We start from the raw sequence: 22,498 nt of genomic DNA on the forward strand, positions 1-22,498 counted from the left end.
GATGACTGCCCCCAGTTAGAGAAGCTAAGAGTCCTAAGAAACCAGAGCAGGCTAATAGGGTGAGAACCCCAGAGAACACTTCCAGTTTCTTCTAAACTCTTTCTCACTGCCAGCATGAAACTCAGACTTGGTGTGCTCAGCAGTTGCTATCCTGGGGCCTGTGGGGCCTGTGGGGCCTGTGGAGAAAGACTCCAAATAAATGTTTTGGAGTTCTTCCCAGACCCTTGCATTTGAAATGGGCCTGTAGGACCTGGAGGTGTCAGTTCATGGGATCCAGCAGCTGCAGCCTCTGTGCATTGCTTGGCAAGTTCCAACTTTTCTGGAGCAAACAATCTTGCAGCAGGCCTGGTGCACAGACCCGGGGACACCGTGCCATCTGAATCACCAATGGTTCCTCCCAAACACCTAGACCCAAGATCTGCATGAATGTTTAATCTACCTCATCCCCAATTTGAAATCCTCCTCACCATGGCCATAAGTTTGACAGCATGCGTGTGGGGTGCTGGTTGGAGAAGAAGCTGTAAGTCCTAGAAGGTCTAGGACATCATTCCCCAGCCCAAGTCCACTGACAACAGTAATGGTAACAATGACATTCCTCTAAATGTTTAAGTATCAACTCATCTGTAAAGCAGTCCCATGAAGTGGGACTACTGTTAATTGCATATAGCAGATAGGCAATTAATCTGAGAAAATCTAAGAAATCTGAGACAAGCAATTGAATTACTTGTTTATGGTTGTCCAGAGAGTAAGCGGTAGAGCAGGGGCTTAAAACCCAGAGTCCAAGCCTTTAACCATGCTGTCTCAGCCCAGTTAACCTCAAACACCTGGCTGTGGACTGCACTTCCTCAGAATCAGCAATGAGGGTTCAGGATCTTGGCTTCTGGTTTTGCTTCTTCCCTGGTATGTTGTTTTCCCAAGGATACTGCAAAAAAAGTAGGTGTCTTACAATAGCAGAAATGTATCCTCTCATAGTTCTGGAACACAGAAGTCCAGAATCAAGCTATTAGCACAGCCATATGCTCTCTGAGGGCCCCAGACGAGGATCCTCCCTGCCCCACACTGGCTTATGGTTGTTGCCAACATTCTTGGGCCTCCTTGGCTTTTAAATGCATCACTCCAATCTCTGTCTCTACCTTCGTGACCATTTCCCTGTGTACCTAAGTCTCTGTGTCTCTTTTTCTCTTCTCATAAGGAAACAAGTCATTGAATTTAGACTCTACCCTACTCTAGTATGACCCCATCTGAACTGAGGACATCTGAAAAAGCCCATAAAAGGTCACAGTCAGGATCAGAATAGTCATGAAATTGGGAGGGTGGGGAAATGACAGACAAGTCAAATTAGTATATTTGGGGCCAAAAAATGGGGCTGCTCCACTGCAAAGAGGCAACGACTTCTTAATTTGGACTCATCAACTCTATCTTCTCTAGAGCTTCACGGATGCCCCTATCCCCCCTCTCCTTAGCTTGCCCAGCTTTCTCTAAACTCCTTCAGAACTCGTACTCATTCTCACCATGGTTACAACTCCAGCATCTAACTGGCACTTGTAGGTTTTGCTTATTTAACGACATTTCCCAATGGTGGGGCACTGTTCCATGTTTCCTCCCTCTCGTGACACAGTGCACAGCCTATCTCCACATAGCTCTCAGAATGGCCTTTCTAAAGCAGAGTATGAATGTGTCATTTTCTAAATGATAAAGTCTTTCCCAATCCTTCCTCCCTTCAAGGAGCTTAGCATGGCGCTCTGTCTCCTTGACAATGTGGAATAGCCCTGGGCCTGAAAGTGTAGGCTCTGGAGTCACACTGCCTTGGCTCAAAATCCCAGGTCTGCCACATTCAAGCTGTGATTATCACAATAAGTGTAAACTGCTAAGTGTGGGTGATTTATTATTATTGCTGTTGCTTTCCAACCTAGATTCACAATGCACATTAGCTTCTCCCTGTTTATTGCCAAAACACTCCAGGATTTTTCAAGTTTATGTTAATCCCTTCTCTGGAATGCCCATTTCCTGCCTTTTTTTTTGACTGGGAGCCCCAATTTCTTTTTGAGGGTTTGGCTCTAATGCACTCTTTCAATGATGCCATTTCCTGCCTGGCCGAGGCAAATTGTTTTCTCATCTGTTCTCTGACAGACCTTGAGCTTTTGATTTTCCAGATTTATCATCCACCCCAATGTCTCCCCTAAGTGCCTGGCACATCAGGAAGTTGTCAAAAAAATTCACTAAGTGGATGTACAAAAAACTGAATATTAGACCTTTCTGTTCCATCTTTTGTCCTCCTCTCTCTTACCCCTACAGATTCACCTTGACCTTCAGTCCACTCACTTATCCACAACCCCTCTGGGCTACGTTTATAAATAGGAAATGATGTCTGCATACAAATATATCCCAGAGGCCAAGAATGCTCTGAAGACAGGTCAGACACACTCATTTTTACTCCTACTGAAGTATCTGATTCCTATGTACTTAGCTTTTTCAGCATCTAAACAGGGTTCTCCCTCAAGGCCAGAAAACGCTTCACTCACCTTGAACGTTCTTCATGGAATGTTTCTCTTCCTGGGCTGCTAGCCCTTCCCCAGGATAGCTCCCACCTACCTCTAAAGTGCTTCATTTGAAATAATTACACCATGCCCAAACAACCCATAGGCTTTCTTAAGCCATTTAACACTGCATCCAGTGAGGCGGACAGATTCAGACCTTCTCCTCAGGGTCTGTTACTGTGTCAGAAAGATGTTATGGCTTAAGCAGTCACATGCCTTATAGGTAATTATGGAAATAATACAGCATGATGTTAACTGGTGGAGAGAAAATAGGAATCTCCCTGTGAGGAACTGAAGTTCATTCAAAGATCTTGAAGAATAAGGAGGAGTTATCCAAGAATTGTTCTAAGTGCAGAAAACAGAACGTGCAAAGGGCCTAAGGTGGGAGAGATAGTTTATTCATACTCAAAAGGTGGTATCAGCTGGGGATATAGTTCAGCAGTAGAATACTTACTTGCCTAGCATGAGGCCCTGGGTTCCATCCCCAGTGTGGCAATAGGAAAATGAAAGTAGATATAAGCAGAGAAGCTGGAGAATGGTATAGCAATATGGTTGTTGAAGTAGGCAGGGGCCATATTGCAAAAGTTATTGTCACTTGAAGTGAAGGACTTAAACCTCATCCAAAGAACAAAGAAAAGCCTCTGCAGGGCTCTAAGAAGAGGTGTGTCAATCTGGTTTTAGAGGAGTCCTCTGGTTGTGGAGTGGACTTGCTGCATATACTGACCCCTTCTCCCTCCCTTCTGTCCAACTTCCCTGACCAGGGAACTCCCCACCTCTGCTTCCTACATAGTCATCCAGTTGTTCTTCCAACACCACCAACAATTGTTATCAAGCCTCTTGCTTTTTACAAATAGTCACTAGGCAGCTTGGTTTTCTTTTCTCCCTCAGGGAGAAAAAGTCATAAAACACAGACAGGAAAGAAGAAAAGAAAAATGATTTGTAATCTCATCAAACAATGTGATTACTTAAGGGTTCAGTCTTTATTATTGCAGGTGAGCCCTCTTAACGCATCAATACCATGAATATCTTTTCATGCCAAGAGTATCTGGGAGGGGGCTGGGTTAGGTCAATGGTAGGTATTTGTTTAGCATGCATGAGGCCCTGGGTTAGAGTCCCCCGGCACCACAACAAACAAACAAATGAGCAAACAACAATGAAAAAACCTGAAATGTATTTTTACAACAGAATTTTTCATGGATGGACAGTAATCTATTGAATCTGTCATAATTTACTCATGACTCAACTTTGGAAATTTATGCTGTTGTCAGTTTGTTGTTATAAGTGAAGGATGAAACGAAGACAATTCCATATCTTTCATTATTTCTTTAGTAAAAATTGCTGAAAGCAGAATTTCTGAGTGAAGGAGACACATTATTCCCAGCTTTTGATATAAATCACCAAGTTATTCTCAAGAAATGGCAAGCCAATGTAAGCACACTGGTTTTCTAATTATTGCTACACTATAATGTAGTATTTGAAATTATTACCTAATTATCAATATGCAATATGCGTATTTAAAAAACAAACACCTCAAAAACCACAAGGCCTTGGTCCTCACTGCACTTGAAGCCTGAGGGGCCTTTGCCAGCCTCCCTCCTCCCAGGTGTCTGGGCAGAGATTCCACTAACACAGCTGCTGTCCCTGATCTGGAGTAAAGCTGTATAAGGCAAGAAAAACCCATAATTCCTGTTTTTTTTTTTAGGCAGCTTCTTGAGACTCTCTCAATAGAGCTAATTTCCATTTTCTGAGAACTCAATAACCCTCTCCAAAACAGAGAAAGCCAAACCAGAATACAAGCTCCTTTGGGGATTCCAATCAGCTCTCTGCAAAAACTTAATGGCTGGGTAGAAGCAAAGTCTTAAGCAGCTTTTCCTCTCACCTCACAGCTACCCAGGCATTTGTCTCCCATGGAGTGGTGAGACATCATGTCAGCCAAGCACAGGGGTTCCCCTTGGTGATGTCCTTTGTTGCCTTTTCTTTGTTCTAAGGTTGTCCCACAGTCAGAAAGTTGGATCAAAGCAACTCTATCCAATTCTTCTAATGCTATGGACTGTCCTTATTTAGTGAACTTCACTGAAGATTTTGTTCACGTTTGTTCTTTACACAGCATAAGCTGCAATCATTCTGAAACCCAGGAATCAGTTTTGAATACTTAGTTTGCTCTTGGCCTCTTATCCTTCTTCTCCTAGTCCTTTTATGAAGGACCTACAGATTCCTAATATCCCATATACACTCCAGAAGATATCCTCAGGAATTTGAGATGGTGGTTATTTGGGAGGTGGTGAAAGGAATGCATACAACATACCCCACCCCCAGCTTCATGTCCCTGCTTCCAGGTCAAAGGCACTCAGCCACCTTCTTCCTCATGGGCCCACAGGTCCACGAGAGAGACCATCGCAGTGAGTCTGCAGTGGCAGGGCTGCTTCTGGACAACTTCAGACACCTCAGTACTGAGGAAGGTGCTAATGTATTCAGCTGGGGACACGGGTGACTGAAAAGAGGCCTGCAGCTAAGAGAACATTGCTGGCATCAGGGGAGCACAGATGTTATCCTGGGGCAGCGATTATAGTACTTTTACATTGGAAGGGGAAAACGTGATTCTTAAAGCATGGGACTTTAAGTAAGACACTACTGTTGAAAACAAAACGGACCACTGTCACATCTTTCTAACTTGCAACCTGTGTGAGCTGCTCGTTGCTCACAGTCCCAGTTTATGTGTGTCTTGCTGTGGCTACTCTAGTCTCTGTCCCACTCTACAAACTTCTGGCTTTGCAACCACCCTCAGCTCCGTATCCTAAACCTCTTTGCAAGAGACCGTTATTGATATAGTTCATTTTGTCTCTTGTATCGGTCAAGCTGGATTTTACAGGCCTTGGGGTGCGTCTTGCCCTGGGCTGGTCAGCTGGGGCCAAAAAGTGTGAGGGAGACGTCCTTGTAAAGCCTCCCTATAAATAAGAAGTAGGAGGGTTTTCTTTACTTTCAAAGAACTGGTGGTACCAGAAAGGCCTTAGTATATATGGATTACATTCTAACAGGGAGGAGAGGAAATGAAATGTGAATAACCCAGTCCATGCTGAAGCCAGAAGCACCATTATACAAGTTCTGTTTGTCAGATGTACCAGGCTCAAGAAAAAAGAGGTGAAGATGAGTTTATTGAAACAAAGACTTTTCTGTTGAGAAATATGCCTCAAGTCTTCGAAACATTCAGAATGCCTGAATATTTCCACATGGAATTGCCTGTTCATCTGAAAAGCCAGGAAACAGGAGCAGGCTCCCACAGGGAACTTCCAGACACAAAGAGAGCCATCCTGTCACCTGTCCAGTGTTGTCTTCCAGAACACTCAGAGGCATGTGCCTGGAAGGAGGCTGGATCTGAACATGACTCATCTGGTGAGTGGGTTGGTGAGGTTTTTGGTGCAGGCAGCAGACCTTGGCCTGGCAGGCTGTTGTCCCCGTGGGAATGCTCACTCTCAGATAGGCAACATGAACACCAGTTCACCTCCTTCTCCTCAGGCCATGCAGCTTCCCGTTCTGCAGATGGCTGGGCTGAGCTGGCCTGGCCTTGCACTTGGGGAGCAGGGGCTGACTGCTAAGGTTTAGGAGCCAAGCAGGAATTGGGGCTCAAAGTCCTTCCTGATGAGCCAGACTACCCACTAACTGCCTCAGCACACAGAGGGAGGCCAGGCTGCACATAGTTCTGAGGTCCAAGGCACAGGGCCAGGTAGCTGTCCTGTCCTCGTAGACACCATGAGGCCATCTTCCCACCAAACAGGGCACAGTTGGGTATGGTCCATGGCATCACCAAGGAGGGCACACTGTCTTCCCAGGCTGGGGACCCTGACTCTCTGCCATTAAAGCCTTCCAGGGTGGACCAAGGCTTGCGAGCATAGCCCTCAGGGTCTTACAGACCAGCACCCTGTCCCAGTGTGGTCAACTACTGGCAGCTCAGCCAAATGCACCTGATCTTCAGCTGGGGCAGTGACAAACTGAAGAGGCTCAGCTTTGGAACTGGATAGTCTAGGTTTAAATCCTGGCTCAAAGTAATGTGGAAATGAGTCACTTAACCTCTAACCCTATTCCCTTATCCATAGACTTGGGAAAAAAAGACTATACTCTCCTCTCAGAACGGTTGCCTGGACAAGAGATAACAGATGCAGCAGTTGGGCTGATGAAGGATGAGTAGCCCTCACTCATCATTCATCCATTCAAACACAACCATAGCAGGTACTTTCTATATATCAAGCACTGGGCTAGGTGCTAGAATATGAAGAAATCAGACAAGGGAACACTTATTTACACAACAGCACATATAAATAAGCATGAGTACTGTGCAAATACACAGACTCCCAACTTAGGCTGGAAGAGGAATTCCAGGAAAGCTGCACTGAGGTATCAGCAGTGAGCCAGAAAAAGAGGATGAGTGAGTGAAAGGAGTGTTCTAGGTAAAGAAGCTGCATGTTCCAAAGCTCAGAGAATAACAGTCTCCAGTTTAGAGACCACAAGGCCACAAGCTGCCTAACCCCATGGGAGCCAGCTGTTCGTTTTCGTGAAGCTGAAGGTCACAGGTGCATGTATGTATATGATTTCTGCTATAAACACACATGTGATGTCATTCAGTTTAAATGCTTCCAAGCTGCTCCTCGCAGAGGTTGTGCTTGCTGACAGTGAACATCTGTGGCCTTAAAGGAATCCAGTACCGGTGATGGGGAGGCAGTTTCAAATTTAATAACATTTTTACACACTGGAGATAATCTCTGTTCAGCTCTGAGGCCTTCAGTACCATACTAATTTGCACATGGCAGAAACACTTGGGTTCGTTTTTACCCAGAGCAGGAGATAAACATAGAGATGAGGATGGAAATTCTAATTGGATAAAGTAGTTCAACTGAAGGAGAAAATAAAAATAAAAACCTTACACACTACCCAGCCTAACATGTTGCTGAGCGAAGCATCCAGCCAGAGCAAGCAGCCTGTCAGTCAGGGTAACCAGCAGGCTGACTTTTCAGTGACTCATCTTTCTTTGCAAGGTAGGGTGAAGACCAAAGGTTAAGAGACGTGTTTTAATTTAATAAACCATCAGCAGCAAATACATGTTTTCCAGTTTGGTGTCTTTGGCCTCCCTGTATAAATTCTTCTACATTAAGATCTAGCACATCTCTAATTAAAATCTAAATTGCATTTGAGACCTTCACATCCAAAGAATGCAATTCTGTTTGGCAAAGACCGAGCCCACTGAATTGTGAGTTAATACTTGAAAATGCTTTAACTCATCCCTCCCCAAAATGCATCATTTTCCATTTTCACCTGGGTGCCAGTAAGTGACCTTGCTATGATGATAATTAAGTCTCCTTTCTACTCCCAGCAGATATAACTGGCACTTCATAAAAATAGTCAGACATCTTCAAATGAGTCATCCCATCAGCAGGATAACAATAGCTTAGAAATACACTGGATTTTCAGACATAGCTCTTACATTTTAGGGAATGGGAAGAAAAAAGATGCACCACATAGCCAATTAAGTCTACATATAGAATACCAACTGCAGAGTGCCAGTGTCCAGCCTGGCAATTCTCAGCCCTGCATGCACATTAAAACCACCAGGCTATTAAAGTACACTAAGGAGATGGAACAACCAAAAGCAAGAAATTTAAAAAATTATTCAGAATTATCCAGAACTTTTCATCAATTATAGTTGATACAATTTGAGTTAAGATCCATACATTGGTGAATACTATTGTATTAGTATTAATATCTTGGCTTTGATAAGTACACTGTGGTTATATAAGATGTTACCATTCGGGAAAGCTGGGGTAAGGACCTACAGGTCTGTTTTATACTATTCTGCATCTTTTTTGAAGTCTGAAATTATTTCAAAATGAAAAGTTTTAAGAGCTAGGAAAGGCGGGATGAAGGGGGCAGAAATGTCCCAAACATTGTATGCATATATGAATAAAAGAAATTAAAAAAAGAGATAGGAAAAAAAATCATCCAGGTAGTCTATAAAGAATACTAATGACTTAGCCCCATCTCGAAGCTAATAATTCAAATCTCTGGGGCTCAGGATTTTTAAAGCCCCTATGGTGACAGAGCCACTGCTGCAGGGCCATAGGAGTAGGGGAACTGATTCAGATCCCATTTTTCCCAATTTTATCACATCCTGCTGTGTGACTTCAGGCAGGTCATTTAACCTCTTCGGTTTTGGTCCATTTGCTGTAGCTAAAACTCAATACCAATAAAGAATAAAAGTTTATTTGGCTCATAGTTTTGAAGGTCCACAGTCCAGGGCCTACTTGCTGGGAAGACTCTACACAGTCCAGAGGCAGTGTGTGGCATTGTATGATGGGGCAGGGGGTGGGGTTACATTAATCCATCTATTAATCCATAAATGGATTATTCCATTCACAAGGTCAGAGCAATCAAACCCCAGTCACCTCTTAAGGTCCCACCTAGTCCCAACTCTTAATACCTCACAATGGGGATTAAATTTCAATTGAGTTTTGGTGGAGACTTTTAAACCATAACACACACTATTCCCAGTGCCCTCACCTGGAGATATTTAGCTGTACCTAAGGATATTACTAATGTGACAGCAAAGAGTGAAGAAAGAACATATTAGAGAGTCTCAAGAGCTGTAGAAATGTGTAAGGGTGTCATTTCCTCTGAGCAGCTCGAGCATTTAAAAGCCCAGGTGACCTTCAGCACACAATGACCAGTAGCTGATCAACTAGCAAGGGTGTCTAAAGGTCTGTGAGTGAGCACTCCATTACAACCAGGGCTTCCTTTCCTTCAACCACCTCAGCTCAGCTTTGCCCTGCATCTCTACAGTGACAGCCACATCCATCCATGGACCACAAGCATCAGATCCCGCTGCCTAGGTTCATCCTCTCTACACTGACTTCTCACCTAAACGGTCATCTCTTAATATACTACTTCCTATTGGTCCTTGCCCCTACCCTCATCTGCACTGGGAACCCTGGAGGGCTTGTGAATACCACCCAGAAATGCTCATGGCAGCAGTAAGCCTAATAGCCAAAAAGTGGTTAAATGTCCAACAATTCACGAACAGGTCATAAGCTGTGGTAGATCCAAATAATGCAATGTTACATAGACACAAAAAGGAATGAAATACTAATACATGCTACCACATGGACGAACCTTGAAAACATTATGCTCAATGAAAGAGGCCAGACACAAAAGGTTCTTACTGTATGTCTTCATAATATGAAAAGTGCAGAAAAGCCAAATCTATAGAGACAGGAAGTAGATTCATGACTGTGTGTGGCTGGAGGGAATGGGGAATAGGAGGTAATAGCTGAAGGATATAGGATTTATTTTGGAAGTGATGAAAATGTTTTAAAATCTATTCACCTATCTGTGAATATACTAAAAACCACTTAATTGTATACTGTTAAGTGGGTGGATTATACTATATGTGAATTGCATTTCAATAAATTTGCCAAAAAATTTTAAAGTGTATAGAGTTCTCAAAAAAATACACATGTGACTGGGCCAGATGTATCTCAGTATTTCTGGGATGAGGCCTGGGAATCTATATTCCTAACAAGTTTTCAGATGATACTGATGTTACTGGGGCCTGGGACCCCACATTGTGAACCAGCAATCTACCAAATTCTTAGTCTGACTGCCGTATAAAATTCAGGATGGTGGTATTTCCAAGATGGCAACTAGAGGGAGGAAGCAGAAAGTGTGCTACCTAAAGTAAAATCTCGGAGAGACACTGGAGATATGCCTGGCAGGAAAAAACACTGAGAAGAGGCAAAACTCCAACTCCTTCACACCCCCAGCCCGTGCATAGCATCCCCACTCCATGGTAATGGAGAAACCAGGAGGGCTCCCACTCCACCAGACGCCAGCTCCTACCCTGCCTGGGAGAAGCAGACCACCAGGCGAGCTAAGCGGCACGCAGTAGTCCCACAGACAACCCTGGGCCAGATCAGCATAGCCCCTGGACAGACTGACCTCCACCAAGGGAAAAAAGAGAAAAAAACAAACTGAATAATAAACAAGCAGCTGAAAAAAAAAAAAAGACACACAGCAAAGAGGATGGGGCACCCTGAACTCCAGAGAGTAGGGGAGGGGCAATCCCTCATGAGAGCTGTAAATAAACAAGCCGGCTGGAGAAGGCAGGAGTGGCCGGACCACCCCACCCCACCCCCCGCCCCACCCCAGCAACCTTGGAGGGGGAAAGCTTGTAACAGTGGCTGTCCTGAGGAAAGCTCCACGGGAGGGTGGGGAAGGTCACTCCCTACACGAACTGTAAATAATAATAAAAAAAAGACACCAACTGCAAAAGGCAGATAGGGCTGTATACTGGAGAGAACAAAAGGGACATGCATCCAGGAGAACTCTAAATTAACAAAGCCTGCAGCAGCTGATGACTGACAGTAGGAGGGAGGTGAGCCGCAGCCTCACATAGATATTCACAAAGCTGTCTCCAGACTGCCTTTTTTCTTTTTCTCTTCCTTTGATGAGACCACACCACCAGATGCTGAATGACTGAAACTGTATTGCATTTGAACTTGGGATATTTTGTGTGTTTTTGGTTTTTCCCCTTTGATGAGAAAGCAACAGAACTACTTCACAGACACTGAGGAGTCTTCAGGACTGGAGGCTGAAGGACTAACACCAAAATTATTGAGACTGAAACTTGATTGCATTTGAACTTGGGGTTTTATTATTATTATTATTATCCTCTGTCTCTCTAATGCCTGTTTAGCTTACTTATCTCTCCCTCTTTATTTCTTTGGCTCTTTTTTTTATTTTGTTTGGTTGGGGTTTTTTTGTTTGTTTTGTTTTTTTCCCCTTTTTCTTTATCTTCTTTGCTTTCCCTCTCCTCTCACCCTTCCATTCTAGATATCACCATTGTTATTATTACAATCTAGACAATAATGAATTACACACAGTACAGGAACAGTAACAAAGCAAGGGCAATGATGGGAAGATGGAAAAAAGAGGGAAACCATTTGCCCCCAATAATAAAGAAGTAAGGAACCAGAGGGAAATGAAGAAATCAGATACCCAGATCCACACTCCAACAAAACGAAGATAATCTATGCCAAAGAAACCAATAAGCAATCTACATGTTTAATGCAATTCCCATAAAAATCCCAATGACATTCATCAAAGAGATTGAAAAATCTACAGTTAAGTTTATATGGAAACACAAGAGGCCATGAATACCCAAGGCACTACTCAGTAAAAAGAACAATGCTGGAGGTATCACAATATCCAACTTTAAACTACATCACAAAGTAATAGCAATAAAAACAGCATGGTACTGACACAAAAACAGACATGAGGACCAGTGGAACAGAATAGAGAACCAGATATGAAGCCACACAGCTATAACCAACTTGTCTTTGACAAAGGCACTAAAAATATACGATGGAGAAAAAGCAGACTCTTCAACAAAAACTGCTGGGAAAACTGGTTAGCAGTCTGCAAAAAACTGAAACTAGATCCATGTATATCACCCTATACCAATATTAACTCAAAATGGATCAAGGATCTTAATATCAGACCCCAAACTCTAAAGTTGGTACAGGAAAGAGTAGAAAATACTTTGGAACTAATAGGTATAGGCAAAGACTTTTTCAATGGAACATCAGCAGCTCAGCAACTAAGAGATAGCATAGATAAATGGGACTTCATAAAGCTAAAAAGCTTCTGCTCAACAAAAGAAATGCTCTCTAAACTGAAGAGAACACCCACAGAGTGGGAGAAAATATTTGCCAGCTACACATCAGACAAAGGACTGAAAACCAGAATATATAAGGAACTCAGAAAATGAAATTCTCCCAAAATTAATGAACCAATAAAGAAATGGGCAAGTGAACTAAACAGAACTTTCTCAAAAGAAGAAATTCAAATGGCCAAAAACACATGAAAAAATGCTCACCATCTCTAGCAATAAAGGAAATGCAAATTAAAACCACACTAAGATTCCACCTCACCCCTGTTAGAATAGCCATCATCAGCAACACCACCAACAACAGGTGTTGGCAAAGATGCAGGGAAAAAGGAACTCTTACACACTGCTGGCGGGAATGCAAACTAGTACAACCACTCTGGAAAAAAATTTGGAGGCTTCTTAAAAATCTAAACATAGATCTACCATATGATCCAGCAATACCACTCTTGGGGATATATCCAAAAGAATGTGACACAGGTTACTCCAGAGGCACCTGCACACCCATATTTATTGCAGCACTATTCACAATAGCCAAGTTATGGAAACAGCCAAGATACCCCACTACTGATGAATGGATTAAGAAAACGTGGTATTTATACACAATGGAATTTTATGCAGCCATGAAGAAGAATGAAATCTTATCATTCGCAAGTAAATGGATGGAATTGGAGAACATCATTCTGAGTGAGGTTAGCCTGGCCCAAAAGACCAAAAATCGTATGTTCTCCCTCATATGTGGACATTAGATCAACGGCAAACACAACAAGGGGATTGGACTTTGATCACATGATAAAGGGAGAGAACACTTGGGAGGTATGAGGATAGGTAAGACACCCAAAAATCTAGATAGCATCTGTTGCCCTCAATGCAGAGAAACTAATGCAGATACTTTAAAGTGACAGAGGCCAATAGGAGAAGGGAACCAGGAACTAGAGAAAAGGTTAGTTGGAGAAGAATTAATTTAGAAGGTAACACACATGCACAGGAAAGCAATGCAAGTCAACTCTCTGTATAGCTATCCTTATCTCAACTAGTAAAAACCCTTGTTCCTTCCTATTATTGCTTATACTCTCTCTTCAACAAAATTAGAAATAAGGGCAAAATAGTTTCTGTCTGGTAGTGAGGGCGTGGGGGGGAGAGGGTGGGTACAGGGGAGTAAAGGAGAGGGTGGAGGAAGGGGGGAGAAATGACCCAAACATTGTATGCACATATGAGTAAAAGAAAATAAATAAATAAATAAAATAAAATTCAGGATGGCTCTGTTCATGTCCACTGGGTCTCTGGAGATCTGGAATACTGTTTTTGTTTTTATTTTATGTTGGGGGAGCGGTGACATTCAGCATGTGGAAGTGAAGTCTTCTGATGTATTTGTTGTAAGGGCTGCAGACACTCAATGCAAGACACACCTTAAACCCAGGCATGACATTGGAAGTGACTTTGTCACGGAATTGGTAAGTAAAAATGCTTTATGACATTTGATATGACTGACTTGGACATGAAAAACAGCTAAGAGTCCTCTCCAAATGTATGCAGCCTTCATCTTAGACTATAATTTGAAATTAACTTATTCTACAATTGAAAGTGCTTCATTAGCTATCTGGAATCAAAATCCTTAATACAGTTATAATATGCATAACTGTTACCCACAATTTCCCATATTCTGAAGAAAGCCATAATGGATGTGTACACAAATTTATTTGGAAGAACATTCATCATAAATGTGTTCAAAAGCAAAAATTTAGAAATCACTTAAACGTTCAATCATAAAAGAATAAATAAAATATGATGCATCTGTTGCACATCACTTTCTAAATAAGCTTTTTGTTTCAGAGCCACTTTAGACTTACTAGAATCATTATGAAGCTAGTACAGAGAGTTCGTGTATATCCCCTATCTAGTTTCCCCTGTTACTAACTTGGTTCATTAGTATGATACATTTGTCACAATTAATGAATCAATACTGATAAATCATTAACTAAACTCCATGCTTTACTCAGATTTCCTTCCCTTTTACCTGCAGTTCTCTTTGTGTTTCAGGATTACACAAAGGATGCTACATTACATTTTGTGACTTGTCTGACTTAATTTTCTTTGCTTTCGGTGATCTTGCAAATCTTGAGTACTGGTCAGGTGTTTTGGATTTGTCTGCTAGACTTCCCATGATTAAACTGGGGTTACGTATGTTTGAGAAGACCACTGAGGAAAAGTGCAATTTGCATCACATCAGAAAGGGCCACATATATGCATGGCTTACCACCATTAACACTGACCTGGATCACATGGCAGTTACCTTTTGCCAGGTTTTTGCACTATAAAGTTACTCTCATCTAGGCTCTTTTTTTCTATTGTACTTTTTGGAAGAAAGTCACCATGCACAGCTCACAATTCAAGAATGAAGGTGCATCTACATGAATTATTTGAATTCTTCTGTGTAAGAGATTTGCCTCTTTTCCCTTACTTATTTAGTTACCTATTTATATCAGCACAGACTCATGGATGCTTATTTGATAACGTTAGGTCATAATTCAATACTCCTTTATTTACTTGTCAAATTCCTTCAGCTTTGGCCCCTGGGAACTTTTTCAGTTGGCTCTCATACATCTTTGGCATACTCCCACTTTTTGGGGTGTCTGTGTTTTCTAGCACTTTTTTTCTGGCATGCTAAGATAGTCCAGGCTAATATATTTTTACCATAGTCCTAGAATCAGTCAATTCTCCAAGGAACCGTGATTCTTTTCATTTGAGAATGATAATTAGAAACCAGTATCTGGGTCTGAGTACTAAGTGTGTTCATAGCTACTGGGGGGTGTGGAGAGGAACTGTGTAATCAAATTTTAATACACAATAAAATTATGTTGTAATGTCTACCAAACAGTAAGAAAAAGAGTAGTTTGCAAAACAGTGTGATTCCACAGATTCTTCCACATATATGGCTGTACACCAAAATACAATCAGGTGTTGCTTAATAGAGCAGGTATGTCCTGAGAAATGCATCATTAGGGGATTCTGTCACTGTGTGAACATCACAGAGTATACGTCCCGTAAGCCCAGATGGAAAGGCTTACTATACACCTAGGCACATACTGTCATATATGTGGTCCACGATCGACTGAAACATCTTCATTCAGCTTATGACTAGACTAACAATGGCTGTCTTTGGACATTCGATGATGGGTGACTTTTCTTTGTTTTTGTAACACTACACAATTTTAAAGTTTCTATCGCAAACATATGTTAATTAAAATACAAAAACAAAATAGGCTTGGGAAACTTCCCCGCATGACTGACCAAGGTCACGGATCTATCTATTGAGTTGGAAACAGAAGAGTCTACTCCAGTCTTGCTCCCACAGCACTGGACCAAGTACATGGCAATCCTAAGGGTATAACTGAGGGCAGCTTGGGGAGCAGGCACGCACTGAAGGACGTGCTATTTAGGGCTAAGGGCTTGGCTCAAGTGGCACAGTGCTCCCTGAATTCAAACCTCAATACCACCAAAACCAAACAAACACAAAAAACGAGGTGGTATTTTGCTCTGAATAAGTAGTTGGATTAAGACCTGGACAGCATGTATCACTGAAAAGACTGTAGTGCAATCCCTCCTCCCCAAATGTATCAGTCTGTTTTTTGTAACTATAAACAAATGCCGAGGTGGAGGAGCTTTCTAAATAAAAGCTTACAGTTCTCAGAGTTCAAGGACATGGCACTGGAATCGTTTTGGCTCTGGAAGAAAACACAGTGGATGATATCACAAAGATGGGAGTGTGTGCAGGAACAAGAGATCGTATCATCATACAGTAGGCCAGAAAGCAATTCAGGGGTCGGGCTCTCATGAAAGCTTGCTCTTTGGAGAAGTAACTCAGTCTTGTTAACTACTCAAATCCAGTCCATGGGCACACCCCAGTGACACAATAGCCTCCCATGAGGTCCCATTTCTTAAAGGTCTTGCCACACTGAGGACCACACCTCCAACATATAAACCCTTGCTGAAAAAACATTCAAACCATGGCACCAAATAAATGAATGATATAAAACAGTACTAAATTCTAAACACAAGATTGAGATGACTGTTGAAATAAACATATTTTTCTAGATTCTTTTAAATTGCAAAATGCTAGAGATAGCCATTGAGCCCAAATCTGTCTGCTACTCATGCTCCTTTGACTCCTACAGAATGCAAGACCTGTGAGCAGTATCTTCCACCCACAAAGAAAAGCTTGGATCAGCAAGGCCTCAGGTAGTCAGACCCAGGAAGGCAGCACTGCTGCTGTAGTCTGCATGTTTGCATCCCCTTCCACAATCCCTTATAAAAGGTGACAGATGGATGGTGCCATGAATGAGGAACAAATCTTCTTTACTAGACACCGAATAAGCTAGCACCTTTATCTTTGATTTCTCAGTCTTCTCAGACTGAGAAACCTGTAGGCAAAAGGTTTGTTTATAAATTACCCAGTCTAAGGCATTTTGTTATAGTAGCCTAAGCTGAGTTAGGCAACTACTCTTTGAGATAGGTGGAAATAGTCCAATTTTCTGCGGAACTCAGATAAGAGGTCTCAAAAGGTGCTTTTCAAGGTATTCATACCCATAGGCTTTGTCTTAATGCAAAGAATAATGGAACCATTTCATTAATTTTATAAGCTAAAATCATACTAGATATTACTCTCACCTATAATATCAGATAAAATAAACTAATATACCCCTATGTTAGACAGAAAGCAAGTACTCTTGTTATTGATTGACTGGTAATGTATCAAGTGAGGTCTCTTGTAGGAGTTTATGCAGAAGTTGGTTTAATTTGTATATTTGTTTTTTGTTTTTATGTTCATACATGAATGTTTATGGCAGCTGTATTCATAATAGTCCCAACCTGGAAACATCTCAAATGTCTATAGAAAAATGGATAAATAAATTGTGGAAAGTTCTCTATTGCTACGTAACAAACTACAACAAACTCGGAGGCTTGCATGATGACATTTCTCACAATTTTGTGGACTTGATGTGTTCAACCGGTACTTGATGTGGCTACACTGGTTTGGGAATTTGGCTGGGCCTGGATCATTTAAGATGGCTTCTTTTCCATGCTTAGCATCTCAGTTGGGGTGGCTGGAATGGATAGTAGCCACCTGAGTCTCTCCCCATGTTCAAAAGTTGCTGGATCTCAAGAGCAGTATTGAGGTCTTTTCCAGTTCTACACTCAACTCTATTTTATAAGTTCAACTTTTTTCTTCCAATACAAACACCTGACTTAGCTATTAGAAAATGAGCTGTCATGCATAAATTTTAGTGTGAATGAGTAAAAGTTTCTTTCCTACCAGGGCTATATGCCTTTTAAAGGAAAACCTCAGTAACACAATTGGATGTATAATTGGTGAGATACATATATTCATCCACCTAGGATTTGTTGAGTGTTTCCTATGTGCCATTTACTAGGAGCTGGGACATGACAATGATCAAGAAGACACTCTTTGGACTCTACTTTACTTGGCAGGGTAGGAGAGGAGGGGAACAATGGAGACAAACAAAAGCAATGTCAGATGGGGTAAGTGCAGATGGGGTAAGGAAAGAAAAAGGACAGAGAATGATGAGGTGATTAAGAAGTTGCTGTTTAGGACTGGTGGAGTGGCTCAAGTGGTAGAGCACCTGCCTAGCAAGTGTGAGGCCTTAAGTTCAAACCCCAGAATTGCAAAACAGCAACAAGAACAACAAAGACAAAAGAAGTTGCTTCTTGTCAGAGAAAGCTCCTTACAAGGTGGTATGGCTATCCCAAGAAATCTAGGAAGATGCAACAACAGAGTCCAGTGTAACAGAAAAGGACTGAGTGAAGAGAAAATAGAATCTGAGGTCAGAGGTAACATAAAATGAGAAAAGGCACTAGATTTTATTTGGAGTGAGATAGGGTGTCATTAATTATGAGGTGTCACATGATCCAATTTGTGATTTAAAAGGGTTATTTGGCTGCTTGTGGGGAAGGAAGGAAGAAGCAATGAGAGCAGAATAGAGTGGAAATGGTGAAAAGTTGGCTTTTGGAGGTATTTCAAAAGAAGAACTAAGCGGATTTGCTAGTGGACTAGATGTGAAATGCGTGAGAGATAAATAAAGAATATCTTTAAGGCTTTTGTCCTGAGAAAACAAAGCAATGGTAATGATAAAGGGATGAAAATGAAAAAAGAGTATGTGTGGAATAAGATTTGAGGGAAAACCAAGTTCATCTTGGAACATCCTAATTTTGAGATACTTATTAGGTATCTAGGTCAAACCGTTAAGGACAGATGGATGTGAGTCAGGAATGCAGAGTAGTTGGGATAGAGACATAAACTTGAGTTATCAATGTGTAGATGGTTCTTATGCCATCAGACTGGAAGAGATGGCTCAGGAAGAAATGTAAATAGAAAAGCCCAATGGTTGAGCCCTGAAAGCCCCTAATGTTCAGAAGTCAAAAGCAAGAGGAACAACCAGTAGAGAAGTAGTCAGTGTTTCAAGAAGTTGAGATTGTAATACATATATATGTGGAATTGTCACAATGAAACACCCTGTATAGCTATTTTAAACAAACAAAAATGCCGTTTTTCAAAAACAGAGATCAGGAAGATAAAACAGGTCCTGCCTGGGGGTTGGAACTAGTGGATTGTTTGGGGTGGTAAGAATGGGATGGTGCCTAGGTCATGATTGGATTTGGGTTCAGGTTTTAGCACACATTCTAGAATGTAAAAATGGTCTTTTGTTCTTTTTAGCCTCTCACCATCTTGCCTCCCTTTGTATCCTCAAGACCCTCCTCATCAAATTTAGAACATTCCAGAATTTTTGTCTTCAAGCCTCTTGGAGACAAGAACTATCTGGTCAGTTGGGATCACAGAGATGTACTCAGTCATCCCTAACCATAATTCACTATTCTCCACAAGCTGCCACAGGTCTCATGAGCTGCAGGGTCCCTTACCATTTTATTCTTCCTACATTTGTTTTACTTTCTACTTTCAGTTTTGCCTAACTCATAATTTGAGCTTCGTTTTTACCCATCATTACGCTCCCTGGTCTATCTCATAATCTTCTTGCCTTGCTCACTACCTAAACTTCCGTTTCTGAAAATAAGAATGTTGTTTCTCCAATTTGTTCTACTGGAGCAGAGCTTTTTGTACCAGTGTCCTTCATAAGTTAAAATAAAGGATTAGGTGTCAATTCCTGATTCAGCAGGAACTAGGTAATATGATCTAAAACATATCTGCCTAGTTTATCTGATCAGTAGCCGGGGCTGTGGAAGAAAATCATACCATGAGTACATGTCTAGTTAAAATGGTCTTAAAAGGTCTGAGACAGGGTTTCCAGTCTTGGTTGCAGGTTCTTTTCTCCTTTACCCACAACACCAACGACCAAGAGCATCTGCATCCTGATAGTCTCAGAGATGACTTTTCATGTTCAGGGTATTTCAAATGTTGTATAACAAAATTAATTACATTTAATTAAACATCCATTTTTTATAGCCCCCAAACAAATCTAAATGCCATGTGAAGCTTATGAGATGGCAGATCTCCAAAGGCTTTCACTGCCGGGTGTATCTATCAGATATTTATGTAATTTCAGAGATCATTTTACACCAGTGAGCATGACAAATGGCCTCTTGGCTCAGTGAAGTAGCAAGAATTAGTCTCTGGGTCCTAGGCTACACAACTACACTTATGTCTTCCCTCTTTCCTGCACCCCAGCAATAGCTCCCTCACTTAAACAACCATCTTCATCTTTCCATCTTCTCTTTTCATGGTACAATAGAATTGTGAATTTGCTTTTTATCCACCTGCCCCTCTTCCACTATATAGGAGCAGGGAAGGGAACTATTTGTATTCCTCACAAGTACAGGGTCTGGCATATGAAAGTTTGAATTTATTAACACTTTTTGAACAAATGATGGCTCTTTCATTGATTATAAGCTGCTCTCACATTGTATGTTAGGCATTACCGTGACATCCCTAAGTTTCAGTAGGTTTCCTATCCCACAGATTTGAGAGGTGACTGTGGGGCCTAAGTCTGCTTTACCTCTCTTCTAACCTTGGGCCCAGACTGAAGGAGTGTAGAATTGCTGATAGAAAACACCTCTTATAACCACCACCAAATTTCATGGGCTAAAAGCAGGTCATATGGACAAGCTCAACATCAGTGGGGTGTTAACACTATACTTCTCCAAGGGAGGGAGGGAGCTGGAATGAATACTGAACAAAATACAATCTACTATGCATTATTACCTGAGTTTTCCATTAGGACTACTTCGATATTTTTACTGGTTTTCACATCAGCAAACTAGGACTGGAGGAGTGGCTCAACTGGTAGAGTACCTGTCTAGCAAGTGTGAGGCCCTGAGTTAAATCCTAGTACCTCCAAAGGAAAAAAAAATTCACCCCCCCAAATCAGCAAACCAAAACCTTAATAGTTAAGATCCACTATTTCAGAAATAGAATACAATTCAAACTAGTTTATGAACCAAAAGCCTTGTAATATATTTACTCAGTGTTTCCATGTAGGGAGTAAAATGCCTGTATTTCTTTTGTGTCTGGAAAAACAACTAAAACAGAACAAAATTTAGTGATAAACCTTCAGTTTACATATTCTTGCAAATTTATGATCTTTGAAAGTATTTTTTTTTAGGTGAGATGGAATTTTAGTGTAGTTTTGATTTGCATTTCTTTTTTTTTTTTCTTTTATTATTCATATGTGCATACAAGGCTTGGTTCATTTCAATACTTTGAAAGTATTGAAAGCCAAAAGACTCTAAAAGAAACTCTAATTAAAAAATTTTCTCAGGTAGATATACCACAAATTCCTTTCCCATCTATTTACCCCCTCCCTCCCATTATTGTCATTTCAATTAATATCATGTCCATCATTCTATCTTCTAGATATAGAGGTGACAGAGCAGTATGCTACAATAGGTCTTTAAAAACTCTCTTGGTTTATTACTGTCTGCTCATTAATTCACTAAGCCAATAATAGGGTAAGCTTTATTTTTGAGCAGGGTAGCTTAATAATATGAAAGATTCCCTGTTTCAGGAACTGGCTATGCATTTTTATCTCAGGAACCCTCTCTTAAGGGCACTTTCATATCACTGGACACAATACTTTGTTTTATAGGAAATATGTTTATTACTTATCATCTCAATTCAAAACTAGTCCTCCTTTCTCAATGCTGGTCCATCATATTCTGCCTCTTTGGAGACATGACATACACATCAAAATTCTGAGTCATTTTAACAGTAACACTGAAACTTCTGCATTATAACCAAGACAGGAATTTCCAACAATGAAACAAGGGCCCTGGAACTTGCCAGTAAAACAAAGGAAACAGGGGATGGGAATGTAACTCAATGGTAGAGCACTTGCCTAGCAAATGCAAGGCCCTGGGTTCAATCTCCAGCACTGCAAAAACAAAACAAAGGAAGCATCTCCAATGACAAGGGGTAGGAACTCATAGATAAATTCTAACACAGCACATGCTACAGAACAAGATCAAGAAGTTGTATAACCCAACCTTACTGAGTTTATTTCTTGATGGTTCAGAAGATAACCTGTGAAAGGGGCTCAGAGATACAATAGCTCCTGTCTGGAGAGCGTGTCCTTTTGGGAATGGGACACATGTTATGTAAGTGCCCCAAAGTTAATTGTTTACAACTTCTTGTTCACATAATGATGTCCAGAGGTATCAAGAAGCACACAGGCACAGAGAGTTACTTAGTTTTGACTTTTGAGGAGATGCAACACCAGCTCTTCGTCTTCTGCTAAAGATAGGCCTGTATCCAAAGGTTTCAAGGTTTCCCACTTGGCCTTCTTTCTACAATGACTTCTTGGTCCCACATCTTCTGCTTCACTATTGTTCCTTTTCCTCATTCCTTGCTTCTTCTTGGTATCACTGGTGGGAACAAATCCAATGATTTACTTTATGAATAAACTCATTAGTATGAAATCAAGCACTTTAAATGGATAAAATTACAGAACAGATATTTGGTAAAGTGATACTATCTGAGAAGGAATGAACCACAACATCAGGACACATGTGTCATTCCTAGGTATCTTCCATCACTGGATGGGAACAGAGGACCCGTCATGTATCAGGCATGTGCAGAATACTGTGTATACACTGTCCCATACAATCCTTATGATAATCTTAGAAAGCATGAGGTATGTTATCCATAATTTGAAGACACTGAGAGGTCCCTTAACTATGTCTGACTCCAGTCTGTGATTGTTCTGACACATCAAACCATTTCTAG

General features: G+C 41.2%; 1 protein-coding gene across 3 annotated transcripts in view; it reads right to left on the bottom strand.

Annotated features, from left to right (window-relative positions):
• Ddx10 (DEAD-box helicase 10) overlaps positions 1-22,498 on the bottom strand; it is a 341,323-nt gene that overhangs the window by 54,021 nt on the left and 264,804 nt on the right. For 2 of the 3 annotated variants that reach the window (XM_074066769.1, XM_074066767.1), the window contains one exon: positions 21,351-22,137. The exons of the other annotated variant lie outside the window; for it this stretch is intronic. In XM_074066769.1, the coding sequence (XP_073922870.1) occupies positions 21,960-22,137 (178 nt within the window). In that variant the 3' untranslated portion in view covers positions 21,351-21,959. Of the gene's footprint in view, positions 1-21,350; positions 22,138-22,498 lie in introns of those variants that run through there. 3 annotated transcript variants of the gene reach the window in all.

Source organism: Castor canadensis, chromosome 2, assembly GCF_047511655.1.
Source record: "Castor canadensis chromosome 2, mCasCan1.hap1v2, whole genome shotgun sequence".
NCBI lineage: Eukaryota > Metazoa > Chordata > Mammalia > Rodentia > Castoridae > Castor > Castor canadensis.